Source organism: Colletotrichum fioriniae (genome assembly GCF_027942845.1).
Source record: "Colletotrichum fioriniae strain IMI 355084 chromosome Unknown scaffold_9, whole genome shotgun sequence".
NCBI lineage: Eukaryota > Fungi > Ascomycota > Sordariomycetes > Glomerellales > Glomerellaceae > Colletotrichum > Colletotrichum fioriniae.
The window spans coordinates 1,776,748-1,791,614 of NW_027076845.1; the positions used below are offsets into that span (position 1 = coordinate 1,776,748).

The 14,867-nt window shown below is 54.2% G+C and overlaps 6 protein-coding genes and 1 non-coding gene across 7 annotated transcripts; 3 read left to right on the plus strand and 4 right to left on the minus strand.

Annotated features, from left to right (window-relative positions):
• Positions 1–248: 248 nt before the first annotated feature.
• On the plus strand, positions 249–1,989 carry N0V96_007922 (uncharacterized protein; the record flags this gene model as incomplete). Its single annotated transcript, XM_053194311.2, has 4 exons — positions 249–546; positions 601–641; positions 701–1,706; positions 1,763–1,989. The coding sequence occupies 4 exons, from the start codon at positions 249–251 to the stop codon at positions 1,987–1,989; spliced, it is 1,572 nt and encodes a 523-aa protein (XP_053048161.2).
• A 165-nt stretch (positions 1,990–2,154) lies between these two features.
• On the minus strand, positions 2,155–3,412 carry STE14 (farnesyl cysteine-carboxyl methyltransferase; the record flags this gene model as incomplete). The annotated part of the gene is made up of 2 exons (XM_053194312.1): positions 2,155–2,902; positions 3,393–3,412. 2 exons carry the CDS (start codon positions 3,410–3,412, stop codon positions 2,155–2,157), a joined length of 768 nt encoding a protein of 255 aa, XP_053048162.1.
• A 2,016-nt stretch (positions 3,413–5,428) lies between these two features.
• N0V96_007924 (uncharacterized protein) lies at positions 5,429–6,510 on the plus strand (the record flags this gene model as incomplete). The annotated part of the gene is made up of 3 exons (XM_053194313.2): positions 5,429–5,604; positions 5,821–6,113; positions 6,203–6,510. 3 exons carry the CDS (start codon positions 5,429–5,431, stop codon positions 6,508–6,510), a joined length of 777 nt encoding a protein of 258 aa, XP_053048163.1.
• An 86-nt stretch (positions 6,511–6,596) lies between these two features.
• On the minus strand, positions 6,597–7,139 carry N0V96_007925 (uncharacterized protein; the record flags this gene model as incomplete). Its single annotated transcript, XM_053194314.1, has 2 exons — positions 6,597–6,717; positions 6,829–7,139. The coding sequence occupies 2 exons, from the start codon at positions 7,137–7,139 to the stop codon at positions 6,597–6,599; spliced, it is 432 nt and encodes a 143-aa protein (XP_053048164.1).
• A 493-nt stretch (positions 7,140–7,632) lies between these two features.
• On the plus strand, positions 7,633–9,768 carry N0V96_007926 (uncharacterized protein; the record flags this gene model as incomplete). Its single annotated transcript, XM_053194315.1, has 1 exon — positions 7,633–9,768. The coding sequence occupies one exon, from the start codon at positions 7,633–7,635 to the stop codon at positions 9,766–9,768; it is 2,136 nt and encodes a 711-aa protein (XP_053048165.1).
• A 780-nt stretch (positions 9,769–10,548) lies between these two features.
• Positions 10,549–10,872, minus strand: N0V96_007927 (uncharacterized protein; the record flags this gene model as incomplete). Its single annotated transcript, XM_053194316.2, has 1 exon — positions 10,549–10,872. One exon carries the CDS (start codon positions 10,870–10,872, stop codon positions 10,549–10,551), a length of 324 nt encoding a protein of 107 aa, XP_053048166.2.
• Positions 10,873–12,720: 1,848 nt separating this feature from the next.
• Positions 12,721–12,814, minus strand: N0V96_007928. The gene has a single exon. It is a non-coding gene; the product is annotated as a tRNA-Glu (tRNA).
• Between the last annotated feature and the right edge of the window lie 2,053 nt (positions 12,815–14,867).

Sequence of the window (14,867 nt, forward strand, 5' to 3'; positions counted from 1 at the left end):
GCGCGCGGTGTCTTGCATTAGAGATCTCTGCTAACGAGTCCGATATCTTATCGCGCTTGCCACCACTTCGCTCCCTGCATTGCATATACATAGCTCTTCCTTGACAGCCTACCTACACGTCTCCTCACATTTATACTTTCACCCATCTTTTCCCCTCGTCATCCACTACGGAAGCTTTTCCTTTCTCCTCCTCTTCTCTCTTACATTCTTGTTGAGGACCCAATAGCTCCTAGGACGTCCTACCCGCCATGAACACGGCCACGGTGACGAGCCTTGAGAGCTCAAGCACCACCGCCTCCTCCTCCTCCTCCTCTCTGCGTAATAAGCACAATGGCACCTCCAATGGCAACTCCAACCCCAAAGCCGCCCTCAAGCCGACTACACCCGAGACCAACCGTACGACCGACGAGCTGAGGAGGGCTATTCAAAAGAAATACAGACACGTCGCTGCCGTCCACTCTAAATCGCGCCCATCAACCCTGAGCCATGACTCTAACTCGGCCCCGAGCTTCATTGGCTTCAGGAACTTAATGATTATTGTATTAAGTACGTCGAGCCGATGGCGGGGCTGTTTCAATGGCATTGGCTAACCAAGTATAGTTGTCGGTAATCTTCGTCTGATGATGGAGAACATTCAAAAAGTAGGCTTCAATGAGTTGTTCTTAATGTGTAGACCCAAGTCACTAATCAGGCATTGTAGTATGGAGTCTTGATCTGTGTTCGCTGTCACGATTTCCGCCAGCAAGATCTCGCTCTCGGCTTGGGCTTATATCTCCTCATCCCTTGTCATCTGTTCGCCGCGTACCTGATCGAACTGGCTGCCGCCCAGCAAGCAAGGGGCTTGCGGGCGAAATCAAAAGACGGAGCCGCCAGCCCAACAGAGGATCAGCGCTCGAGGTTCAACTCAACTTGGAAGGTTATCGCTTGGATCCACGCCGTTAACATCACCCTCGCTCTGACCGTTACATCCTATGTCGTGTACTTCCACATTCACCACCCGTTGATCGGCACCCTGACTGAGCTCCACGCCATCATCGTGTGGCTCAAGACGGCGTCGTACGCCTTTACCAACCGAGACTTGCGTCATGCCTACTTGCATCCCGTCAAGGGCGAGCTCGCCGCCATGCCCGAAATCTATCAGCAGTGCCCTTACCCTCAGAACATTTCGATGCACAACCTGGCGTACTTCTGGTGGGCCCCTACATTGGTCTACCAGCCCGCGTACCCGAGGACGGACAAGATCAGGTGGGTCTTTGTCGCGAAGCGCATGGCAGAGGTGTTTGGTCTGGGTGTCTTTATCTGGTTCGCCAGCGCCCAGTACGCCGCCCCTGTTCTCATCAATTCTCTCGACAAGATTGCGTCACTAGACGTCCCCAAGATTCTCGAGCGGCTGATGAAGCTCTCAACGATTTCCCTGGTCATCTGGCTCGCCGGCTTCTTTGCCCTATTCCAATCGTTTCTTAACGCCCTTGCCGAAGTTACCCGGTTCGGTGACCGGTGTTTCTACGAGGACTGGTGGAACAGCGAGAGCTTGGGTGCATACTGGCGGTTGTGGAACAAGCCCGTATACCAGTACTTCAAGCGTCATGTCTACTCACCCCTGATCGGTCGAGGATGGAGCCCGAGGGCCGCGCAGCTGGCCGTCTTCTTTGCGTCTGCTGTCCTGCACGAGGTTCTTGTTGGTATCCCGACACATAACATTATTGGTAGGCCGTCCCGGGGGAAACACTCGCACAGTCCGTCGGCTAACAAACAACAACAGGTGTTGCTTTTGCGGGCATGTTCTTCCAACTTCCCCTTATTGCCCTCACCACCCCTTTGGAAAAGATGCAGTCTCCCACGGGTCGCATGCTCGGCAACTGCATTTTCTGGGTGTCCTTTACCATCCTTGGACAGCCCTTTGCAGCTTTAATGTACTTTTACGCGTGGCAGGCCAAGTACGGCAGCGTCAGTAGGCAAATGGCCTGGAATTCGGTTGCAAGCTCGTAACTAGCGAAAGCAAACGTTGAATGGGGCGGTCCGGCGTTGGCCTTGGTAATTTTTTTCTATGTACACTATGATCTTTGGGTTTTAGACAACAAAACAATAATTGGCTTTCTCGGCTCAACAGCAGTCCTTTCTTTCTAGTTGACATGCCAAGAAGACGAGTCCAAACTACCCGCAAAAGGGAATCATGGTCCCGACACGCTTGCGATAGTCTTCATAATCCCGTCCAAAGAACCTGACCAACAGCTCCTCCTCATGGCGTATCCTCTTTGAAAAAAAGTACCACAGCACGACGGCGTACGCCACGAGGGACACCACATTTCCCATGACGAGCTGTGTGCCAATGGCCCACCAGAAGAAGCCAAAGTACGAAGGGTGCCGAAAGTAGGCGTACACGCCGCCCGTGACGAGGGTGTGAGACTCTGCGCGGTAGTGCTGGATGGTGTGGTTGAAGCTCTGTCCCGCCGTGACCATGGCCGCGGAGCGGACGGTCTGGCCCACGCCGACCAGAAGCAAACCTGTGAGCAGGAAGAGGGGGCGGAGGCCGAAAGGTGCCCAGACGGTGTTTGGGAAGACGAGGTTCGTGACGAGACACTCGAGGAAGGCTGTGGCGTGGGCGATTGCGTAGGCGGGCCAGTTTGCTGTTAGGAGGTAGGCGTGGACTGTTGCTTGTGGGGTGTTGTAGGCTGCTGTTGTGTAGAATTCGAGGAAGTGGAAGAGGGAGAGGGCGGAGAGGAAGAAGGGGAGGCGCCAGAGCGGTGATGAGGTTGTGAGGAGGAGGAGGGTTAGGGAGAGGAGGCCGAGGGTGAAGGTTGCGCCGAGGAGGAAGGCGCGGAGGGCGATGCCGGCGAGAGATTTTGGTTGGTTTGGGTAGTATTCTTTTCCTGGGATTGGGGGGTCCTGGGGGCGGGCGTCGCTTGGAGGGGAGATGTTAGTTGGTTGGGAATCATTTTGGTGGTTGTGGTTGCGGTTCAAGAGGTTTGATGGTTGGGAGTAGAGGGGGTTCACAGGCGTGCGGAAAGACATCGCGATGGTGGGGGGGTCTTGGTGTTGAGGGGCAGAGGTAGATTCGCTGAACTGGACGTCCTTGGAGGCGTCCGAGGACGTCGAGGTCGCAGCCACACTTGTTCGCCTCAGTTCACCTCACACCACATTAGGGATAGGTAGAAGAGAATAGAACAGGACGGTACCGGGACCGGACATGTGCGGGGAGGAGACGGGGCGAAGGTACGGGAGATCGGGGGCGGTATTCTTGTGATTTGATGCCGGGACCGAGGATGGTGTGGCTGAGTTTGCGGCTATGGTAAAAGCAAGACTGGGGAGGGAAGGCATAGGAAAGGGAAGATGACAGATAGCAAGGTAATCAAGGTAGGGAAGAGTACTAGGTAAGGTGGATAGATACTTACACCCGGCGGAAAGTCGACATGGTTGTGGCTGATTTGTGTGAAGATGGGTTGATCCGATGTTTCTGTGAATTTCAGGCAGGTCGATTGAGCCACTCGGGAGCCCACTGGCAGAGCTGTGGTGGTGGTGGTGGTGGTGGCCGCGGGATGCGGGATACGGCAAAAGGCAGATGCAAGTGTGGCAGAGTCTACGTCGTTGCGGGAAGAAAAAAAAAGACAGAGCCTCAACGAGCCGGAACGACGTTGAGACTGGAGAGCGCTGTTGTGGCGGGGCAAGTTGGCTCTAGCTTCTTTTGTGCCGTCATTTCCATGCGAGAAGAACCAATGCGAGCGAGGTTACCGTTTTTGCAACACTGACACAGACGTTTATGGATAGGTAGTTGCGACGAAAGGGAAAAGAAGGAGGGAGAGAGAGAAAGGGAGAGAGAGAGAAGCAGAAAAAATAAAAAAAAATTGGCAGTGCTGGTGACTCTGTTCGAGTTCAGATCATAGCGTTTTCTGTGGCGGTGGGCTTTACGATGGGAGTGAATCTGAATTAGGTAGTAGCAGTGAAGTATGAAGTAGACGTTCGTCAGCCACATGCGTGGAAACGGAGTCTCTCGGATTCGTGAATTGCGAGACTCCGACGTCCAGTGTGGGTTCCAGGTTCTCTCGGGCGTTTGCTGCAATTCTCGGAGGTATTCGAGTAGTGTGCAGTGAAAATCGTGGAGATGTTGGACGTGAGACGGCACAGACGTTGGATCATTATCTGTACTGCATAGGTAGACTGTGGAATCCAAGATGCAGAATTTGTATAGATGTCGTCCCCCACCTTTTCTCACCAGCATTAGTCTCTCCACCTCAGCCCAGCTAGGAGAGGATGCTGAGGTTATTCCCGATGCGATGTGAGGTGAAACCGTTTTACTCAATGGGTTCTTCAACAGGCCGGCCCGCTTGTCCTAGGTATTCAGCGAGCAGGAAGCGTAAGAGAGAGGGACGGAAGAAACAGGATCTGCCCAAACAATGTTTTGCTGTGGCTGACAGATAGAGACAGACAGAGAGGATGACCTGGAGTGAGTGCGTCGTGTCTGATGCACACACAGTTGACGCGGGTAAGGCCAAGCGCGAGCGCGGGCCGAGTTAAGGGGGGCGGGTGACGCAAGTGCGTGGAGCCCCCGCGGCCATCGATGCGCTTTGAACACCTTTGAACACCTACGGGGGATAGGTACTTCGTACCAGCACTGCTTTTAGGTGTCGTACTGCTGGTGCTGGCAGCTGCTTCTTCGTTTTCCCCTTTTGGGAAGGGGGCACTGGTACTGCGCTGGGGAGGAGCAGCAGCACCAGCAACCAACATGGTCCAGGTCTGGTCCCCTTCTTTCCTCGTTCCTCCCCCGGGCCGTTTACACGTACCTTGCTTCGGGTTCACCGACCAGATCATCCACCTTTAGCTCCCCTACTGCGTAACCTCTGCTCTCTTCCTTTCCCTTCTTCTTCCTAGCTCCATTGCCTCAATTGGTCACTTGATGCTTTAATGCCTCTTCTTCAGGGTTGGCAGCTCGTGAATTAAACTACCAGACTACTGCCGTAGCTCGATAACGGCCGGCAATTGGCATCCGAGATCCAATACACACTACCTACTCTCCGTACCTACTTCGTACACTACCCGCCATAGAGAGAGAGAGGCCCTTTTCTCTCCCCATCCTCATCATACAAAAAGTCTTGGGGTGTGCTCTCTCTAGGTTTCCCCAAACGACCCTGTCTTCAATAGAAACACCTTGTTCTCGCTTCTTACTCCCATCAATTACATTTCCCTTTCCTCCCCCCTTGTCCATCTTTGTGGATATCTATACTCACCGACAAGTCGGTTGTTTCCACCCCAAGTTCCCCTAACCCCCATTCTGAACTCACCTCACCTCACCTCACCTCGCTTTACCTCGCCTTACACAAGCTTGGCAAACATAAACACACTTCAACTCATACACACGTACTGGGCAGCACATACATACGCGCTACCGCGCACAAAAGATATTTCCCACATGCTTATCCTCCAAGACGTAGCCATGGATATCCGCACCATCGATAAGGAAGAAAACCGGAGGCGCATGAGAAACGGCGAGCTCTACTGGGCCTTTACCCCGGATCTCATCGCCGACAGGAAACGCTGCAAGGCCGCCTGCGACAAGCTGAATAACGCTGGCGATGTCAGCCGCCGTACCCTCGTCGGCATGTGGAAAGAGTGAGTCTTCTTCTCTCTTTTCTCTATTTTTTCTGTTTCACTATCTCCACCCCCCGGTTCTCTTTGCGCGTATCGCCATGTCCCCGCATCATTTAGATATCGGCACGTTCATGACCTTATGAGAGCTTCCCTTGTCACCCGCAACTTTGCATTACCTCATGTGTACTCCGGACCTAGCATAAAGAGTGAACGAATCTGACGTGAAAACCCGCCCAGCATCAACCGGGACACGATCCCTCTCCCTCCGCCACGTCTTCGCCATCACGAGGACGATGCCCTCCTTGAGGACTATCCGTGGATCGATACCCCGATAAAGATGGACTATGGCTACAACGTCAAGTATGTGACACCACCACCACCCCCGGACCTCCACAGCCAAGTGAAGCTTATCTCGTACTCACCGCCTCATAGGCTTGGTGAGAATGTCTACGTCAACTCCAACAGCACATGGATAGACACCTGCCTCATAACCGTGGGCGACCGCACCCTCATCGGTCCAAACTGCTCGTGTAAGTCCCCTCCCCTCCCCTCTCTTCTGCTATACCCCATCAGGCGCAACCCGCGACCCGCGAATTACCTATGCTGACCTCTCAAAAAGTCTACAGCGGCACACATCCGCTGGAACCCCGTCTCCGCAACGGCACCCGCGGGCCAGAATCGGGCAAGCCAATCACCATCGGTGAGGACTGCTGGCTCGGAGGCAACGTCATCGTGCTTCCCGGGATCACCATCGGCAAGGGCGTGACCGTCGGCGCGGGGAGCGTCGTGACCAAGGACGTGCCGGATTTCGTATGCGTGGCGGGCAACCCGGCGCGGGTAATCAAGACTGTCGAGCAGTCGCAGCCGACGACAACAAAGCCGTCGAACGAGGTGTCGAACAGAATCGTTCCTAGCTCTACTATGTAGTAATGCAGTTTTCGCGTGCCTAGGTCTTCAACGTGTGTGTAGTTTGTACAGGTGTTTGTGTGTATTCATGCCGTACGTATCCTTGTTCATAGACCACCTTGAATGGTGAAGGACGCGATGATGAGGACGAGGACATTGATGACGCCCCATAGTAACGGGATCCAAGTCGACATGGAGAAGAAACCGGCACGGTAAACCGCAGCTAGGCTGTGACAAAATATCCCAAGTTAGCCTCTCTCTCTTACTCTCTCTCTCTGTCTGTGTCTCCCCTCCACTCATATCTTTGACCCGAATGCTAGATACAAGACAGAGACTTACATCAGCCCAACAACACTGCCCGCGACCAGCGCCTGCACGCCCGACACGATGAGGTACAGCAGCGGCACAGCCCAGATGTACGTCAGCGACCCGCGCTTGTTGGTGTGCATGGCGATGGTGATGGCCGCGGCGCCGAGGTGCACGACGCTGTAGATGATTGTCGTCCATAGTACGGTGAAGCGCCAAATGTCTTCGATGTAGAAGAGGCTCCAGCGGTGGTCGTCCGTCAGGTCGCGGAGCTGCCAGTTGATGCTGGGGAACGAGGGGGTCTTGTAGTTTGTCGGCGGGTAGTCACGCGCCGTTTGCGACATTGTTCGGGGCGTCGGGTGTTCTGTTTCGGTTCGATTCGATTCGACGTTGGAAGAAGGTGAGGATTTATGCGGTTTAGTGTTGTAGGGTAGTACGAGGTCGTCGACTTTTGTTCGAGGTTTTCGGAGGTTGTTGGTGTGTAGGTAGTTGCAGTTCGCGCGCGGTGACGATGTTGCTAGGGTTGAGTGGACGATCTTCAGGTGCCAATTGGGGTTGCAGGGATGGTGCAGCTTAAGCTCGAGGTGTGGCTTTAGGGGCGGTCCCGTCGGTCTCCAGGTGCCTCGGCAAATGCGCCGCCCACTGAACGTCCTGCTATTGGCACCGGCTTCGATATCGCAATCCACCGGCAACATCACCCGCCGCACCTTTTCTTCCACCACCGTCTCTTCCCGTCGCGTGATTCACCCCCCTCCCGTCTCGAGTTCATTCCATCTCTCAGCATATTCGCCGAATGATTCACCATTCTCGCGATACGATACGACACGACCCGACACGATGCCGGCCGACAGACTCCTCAACACGGTCTTGCAGCTGTACCAAAACGTCCACGACGACCGCAAGACGGACCAGATCGTCGGCTCGACCGTGAACCTCCTCGCCTCCCTCTCGAACCCGCTGAACCTCGGCGTCCTCACCTCCCAGCTCCTCATCGCCCCCGCCATCTGGCACCGCCGCGACGGCCTACGCACGAGCCTGCGCATCATTTCAATCTACAACAGCGCCGCGATACGGGTGCGGCAGAACGAGCTCGACGACGCAAAGGCCTCCGCCGCCAACAATGATTCCCGCACGATCCATACGCCGACTACGAGGCAGGGTGGCGGACTCGGCAGCGAGACGTGGGTTCGGGCTGTGGTCAAGGGCGCCGATGACCGCTCCAACAGGTGGCAGCATCTCCTGGTTCTGACGGGTATCCTGATGGGCATGGAGGGCAACGATAAGCGCTCGCTGTCGCGGGGTCTGCGCAATACCCTAGAAGAAGCCGTCGTCACGGCCGCGAACCTCGCGCTGGAGCGCCAGGACGGGTCCTTCGCCTCGGCGTCCATCGTGCTTGCGCTTAACTACGTCTTTCCGTTCCTCTCCGAGTTCCACCAGTCCGCCATCAACTGCAACGCACTACTACCCATCGCCGTGCTCGCCATCACGGGAGAGGACGGGTTCCAGGATGGCGGGTTCTTGGAGGACGTCCGGAGGGACGTGAAGCAGAATGGTCCGTTCGTGGAGTGGTCTCCCACCTCGCCGTCGTTCAGGCTGCAGCAGGCGATGGAGAGCAAGCCGCTGATGGGCGGCATGGGACCGCTGTCCCGGTTGGCGGCCTTTGCTGTCACGAATGCGACAGAATCATTGGCCGTGCTCGAAGCGCAGGACTCGCTGCTCGAGTTTGCGCAAAAGCTGTTTCAGCAATGGCAACGCAACCCGTTGTCGACGGTCGACGCCGCGGATGAGACGGCGCGGTTGGAGCACAACACGCTCGAAGGGACATGGCCGGTTCTCTGGGGGACGCTGAAGAAGACAATGTACGCCACGGTCGCTGTTCTGCAGTCCATTGTTGGGCGTAGTCTTCTTGATCCGCGCATGAGGAACGATATCATGGGACCCCAGGTCGCGACCAAGACACTGCTCACTCTGAGGTTTCTGTTCTTCATCTCGTCGAGACACGGAGCCAGCGCTTTCCAGGCGTATACCTTTACCTATCTCACCTCTCTCGATATCCTCGCACGATTCGGAGATGCTTCCGTCTCTTTCCTCACGGAGACGAAGCCACCTCACGCCGGGGTGGTGCCTCCTGGCCCCCTAGACCGGACACTAGACCTATTCTACCTCAACGTCGCCGAACACCTGCCCCTCAACATGCCCACAGAAGCCTGCGACGCGCTGGTTGTCCGGCCGGCGACAGCCTACCTCACCCACACGGGCGCCCTCACAGCGACGACGGTCGAGCTCTTTGAAGCAGCCCACAGCGCCGTCCTCTCGGTGCTCTCGTGCCCGCACAACAGCGCCCTGACCGTCACCCTCGTCCCCTTCTACATCGACGCCCTCTTCGCCTCGTTCCCGGCGCAAATCTCGACGCGGCAGTTCCGCGTGGCCTTCAAGACGGTCATGCAGATTGTCTCGCCGCCCTTCCCCATCTCCCTCGCGGAGCCGCAGCTCTCCGAGACGCTCCTCGAAATGGTGCGCTTCAAGGCGCTGGGCGCGGGCACGGCGCCGCTGCCCGCCACGCACGACGCGCTCGCGCAGGCCGAGAAGGGCCTCGAGGCGACCGCCGAGCAAGACGAGGTCCTATCGGAGCAGAGCTCGCTCGTGCTGACGCTGGTGGACTCGCTGCCGTTCCTGCCGCTGCCATTGGTAGAGGACTGGTTGACGCTGACGGCGCAGGCGATGAATGAGATCGCGGACCCGGCAGTGCGGCGGCCTGTGAGGGACCGGTTCTGGGAGGTGCTGGTGAGTGGCGAGATGGATGTCGAGAGGGCTACGATTGGGGTTGCGTGGTGGACTACCAAGGGCGGGCGGGAGCTTGTTGTCGGGAGGGATCAGGTGCTGCAACAACAACAGCAGCAGCAGCAGCAGCAGCAGCAGATGCCGTTGATGAGCGGTGCGATTATGGATGAGAGTAAGTCGAGTAGGCTGTAAGACTTTGGTCTGAGAGAAGCGTGTGGTTTTATTTTGTGTATATCCGAGCGGTAATGAGATGACATATCATGTAGAATGAAAAATAGTATGAGCGGCGGGAGTTCAACTCCAGGACTGTCAAATCCAAATTTTGCAATCATCGCACCCGTGACATATCAAGTAAATGCTCTCCCTGACGAGAGGGCTCGATGTACACCCACACACATGTAGCGAATCTCACGCAACTGGGAAGGAGGTTACAATTAAAATCAGGTTGCCTGCAAGCGTCACATTTCCCCCATATGAAGTTTCTCGAGGTGGACATACATCACGGGACAAAGTCACCACATTCATTAAACCGATGTTCCGTATTTGTATCCCGCCGATCGCATACAGTGGGGATGTATCGCCTAACTCCTGCTTCCGTAGTCCCTCCCAATAGTCGTGGTTCTGCAATGTTGTTTTCCCACTTCCCCTGGTTGGTACCCTGCGTGCCCTCCACCCGATGCTCATGATCCTCGCGAGGTTCCCGTCGTATCCGAGGTTTGTTTCAATGCGAGCAGAGCAGGATGCCTGCTTATCAGTGGTTAGAAGCATGATCTTGTAAAAGATTGAGGTCCATTGCCTCGACTTACCAGAACAATCGTGAGAAAACCCCCCAACACGTGTACAAGCAGTAGCCAAAGCAAGCAATCCAGCCCATTTTTTTCTCCTCGCAAGGAAAAAGAAAGAAAGAAAAAAGACCAAGAAGACAAGGGCATCGAAAGCAAAGCCCAAATTATCATCAAAAATCAAAACATCTCAGTGAGACACCACAGGTCCATACCACTTCTTCAACTGCATGACGACCCTGAGCGCGTCGTCAAAGATGAAGAAGTGCGTCTCAAAGCTGCGGTCAAAGAAGCTGTCGGCGTCCGGCATGCGCGGGTCCTTTGACGCCTTGATGAGGCGCGGGACTACGGTCTTCAAGACGGCCATCTCCTTGTCTGTGAGCGGGTTGACGTGGAAGGACTGGCGGCCGCCGAGGAGGCGGGTGATGACGATGCGTTCCTGGCGGGTGATTTCTGGTGCGTCGGAGAGGATTTCCGAGGGGCCTTTGGCGGCGTTGGCTCGTTTGGTCTTCATCTTTGTGGTGGTGGAGGTGTGTTTTGGTGCGTAAAGGTAGAAAGTTGTGACGAGTGATGGGTGGTGGTGATGTTGGTGAGGATAATGTGAGAGGTAGTAGGTCGGCGGCGATGCGGAGGATAAAGAGATGTTGTAGGAGTTTGTAATCCCTTGTTTTTGGTTCAAGGGGCGGATTTCTCTTTGGTGAGGCAGAGAGAAAAAAGTGAGGTTTTGTTTTGTGAATTGTGAGAAGGAAGGAGCGATTAAAACATCATGGTGCGGGAGGAAGAACCGATCGTACGCTACGAGCATGCTTCATCCCCGTCCTCTCTTTGTTCCGAATAGTTATCTGCGTGTGTATATTATCCCCAAGATTTGATGACTTGTTTTCCTATTCACATGGTCGGTCTTGCACTTGCTCGGTAGCCGTTGATGCTATACTGCAATGGTTTTACATAGTCAAGGAAACCGGGCGATTGATTACATGTAGCCAAGAAGCTTCTTTGAAAGACCTATGGTATCAGCAATTAGATCTCCTCTACTCGACAGTATCTAAACTCACTCTCTACTTGATTTGTACACAAGTGACAATTTAGCATGCTATAGCAACAGAATGGAACGACGGTGGTAAAAAGTTTGCAACCATGATCTCCTCCACGTGGGCGGATCGAATCTCATGTTCGTCCGTGTTTGCTTAAATATGAACCTCAGGAATTTGTAGCTGGTAATAGGGAACTCTTGAGTTACAAAGGGTACTTGACTGGCCCTTGACAGTACAGATCATCTCTACAGCTTCTCAGCGATCAACTCGTTGATCGCTCTAGATGGTTGCTATACCTTTTCGCATCTGGACAGAGACATACCCTGAGAAGCGTATCATGGGAGAGGAGCTGAGCATTTAGTTCATCTGGTCAGAAAACCAACGCAAAAAGCACTGGTTCGAATCGTAATGGATGCCAATAATTGATAGACCTTACATCTTTCATTCTCAAAATCACTGCATTTGTAGGAGATGGTCTACTGAAGCTGCCCCTCACGTGAACCTAGGTAATCGCACACCTCAGATATGGATCGAAGTATTCCGAGATCCAGCAGCAAAATACCAGGCTGACAGTAGTCGGAGCGGATCGACAACCTGAAGCCTTGATCCAGACCAACAGGGGTTCGCCTTCCACATGATTCTATGGACGTGCCGGGTTGTGTGTGTCAAGAAGCACTGCGATCTAGGACCGTCACTTGAACACCATGAACTACTAATCCAACCACTTTCATGATCGGGGTGGCTTATATTTGTTGAACACCTCACGTATCGGACGGCAGTAGTCTGCCACCAAGATTCAATGAGGCGACAACTCCTGCCTCATTACTGCATTGTTCAGGCTGAAAGCGAGGGAATGCCAGGCGATGCTGAATGATAATATCATTCTCTAGCAGAAACCTAAGGCGGTCGGAACTCTGCATATTGAACGTAGTTGAGCCAAAGAGTTAGGGATTCCCAGTTGAAATGCTCATCCGGGACGTAGTCAATAGCCACTTCCCGTATGAGATCTGCAAGCTAGTGATTCCCGAACAATTGACCCTACGTCAAGGTCGCTCAACTAACATGGCTAGATTATAGACTCATTGTGCTCACATGCGAATGCATGTCCCTCACTGAAGTAGCAAAGAACCTCGCTAATGATGCCTAGATCAAGTCGCGCAAGAGACGTATAAGTAAGAGTCAAAAGACGCGAACTCGGCTCAGCGCCAAACCTTAACCCCAATCCATGCTCTCTAAGCTGTTATCATCCAACCTATTCCCCAAAAACATGTACGCAAACCAACAAACGCCAAAAAGTGAACTTCGAGAGAACGGCAAAAGATTTGGTGTTCCGACACCGAGAGTCGAACTCGGATCTCTCCGGGACTTTAAATCGTTTGATTGATTGAAAGCGGAGTATGCTAACCGCTACACCATGCCGGATTGATTTCTTACGACCAATAATGAGTATATATAGGTAGCTGGATGTTTGTGATTGGTTGTTTCTTCACTAGGATGACTAGCGGCATGCTGGGGGTTGGTGGGATATGCATTGACGGCACGGTTCTTTTCTGTGTTCCTCAGACGGCTATGAACTGCTTGATTTCTGGACCAGTTTGATGGCGGGTAACATCGTGTTGACTTGATCGTAAAGCTGAATCTGTTGCAAGCTTCCACAGTCGACTTGAGAGTTGCTGTCCACAGTCGGGAGACAGGGTTCACGTAGAGAAACCCATGGTTGGCATTGAGCCGCCAATGCGCCGACCCTTAACTTAATAGAGAGCTCTAGAGAGTTGACCGACCTTGCCCAGTTGAGAACTCAAAAGACGTTGAAGAATTGCCCGACATGCCGCCGAATCACTAACTCGCGATCTCTTTCCTCGAAACAGTGATTTGACTTTGACTCGCTCAACGTCAAACTCATCACGAACGGAGCCAAACACAATGACTCTGGCCCAAAGAAACGAAAGGGATTTGAGCAGATTTTCCCGAACCATCTCTCTTCGTCCCACGGTACGGACCAGGTTTCACATTGAGGTGGTGTCACTGGTGTGTGTGTGTGTTGCCTGAAGATTAAGAACATCGGACGCGGCGGCATCGACATCTCTTGGCAAAATCCCGGATGTAGTCCGAACGCCTATTTGTGAGGCATCAAGCCAAGCATCGCGACGTGACAAAGGTTCCCATGGAATGCCAAATGTCTAATTACTGCGTACTGCAGTGTGCAGGTATTCATTCATGCCTCCCCGGAACGCCCTCCGCAGCGCCCGAAAGTGACGATCTCGCGAACCTTGACGGGTATCTGTGTTGGTACCTGGGGGCTTCGCGATCCTCGTCAACCTCGTCACCTGACTGACCGACGTAACCGCGCTGCAGTCTAGACTATTGACTGCTGCACATGGTGTTTGCGATGACCGTTGGAGTGCTACACTACGTGCGGCGTGCCAGGTGCTGACATGAGCAGCAGCGGCCGGCGGCCAGCTACCCCCTCCCACACACCTCGATGAGCTTGGCCCAAAGAGGCAATGAAACGACAAGACTTGCGTCTGAAGGAATACCCTCCCCGTCTTCCCTACTCCACCAGCGCGGTCCACCGTGGTAGAGAGGCACTGGCTGAGGCACTGGCACAGAGGAGAGCGCCCCGCCCTAGGGCTTCGCGTACCAAGTTCGGGATGGGATGAGTTACGTTGCAGGAACTTGGAACAGAGGAGGGAAGGGAGCGTGGGAGGAACGAGTGCGACTGAATGCGACGCGGCGGAAGGTCCTTTTGGCTTTTGTGTCAGACCATTGGCTTTCCGATGTTCGGATGCCGCGGCGAACGATGGCAGGACCGCGCTGCGCGGAAATGGTCCGGAACTCGGAGACTAAGAGGACTTGGCAACTTGCCCGGTTTAGTCTCGAGACTAGAAGTTTTCTAGAACATGGGAACGTCCCCACTCTTTATTTTGCTCAGTTTTTTCAGATGCATCACATATCCGTACATACAAAAGCTCGGACCACCCGGGCCCCCGATCCGACGCCAGGACCAATTCGTCCAGACGGTCACCTGAACGGAGCCACCAAATGAGGTGGGCGACTTTCCCGTGACCGTCGACCAACAGACGACAGACGACAGACGACGGACGACGGACGACGAACGACGGACGATGCAATTACTGCACTTGCACGGTCTGATCGACTGCCAACTCAACAAGTCGTTTGCGACCGACAAGTCTTGGCTTCCGTGCTGGTGACGGTGTCCCAATCTATGGCGAAAAGACGAACTTTGGCGGCTATGCTCGAAAAAAGTCAGACGAGGTCGGACCAGCCGCCAACCCAAACCAAAGAGTTGGAGTGTATCAAGCGTTGGGGGTTGTTTTTTGGAGAACATCTCCAAGCATGACGGAGGGTTGGAAAAATATTTCAACATCGCAGCTGTAGCATGAATGAAGGTGTGACGAAACGCCGCCGCCATCGCCCTCTCCCGAATGCTCGGGTCCTGCCGTAACAATGAGAG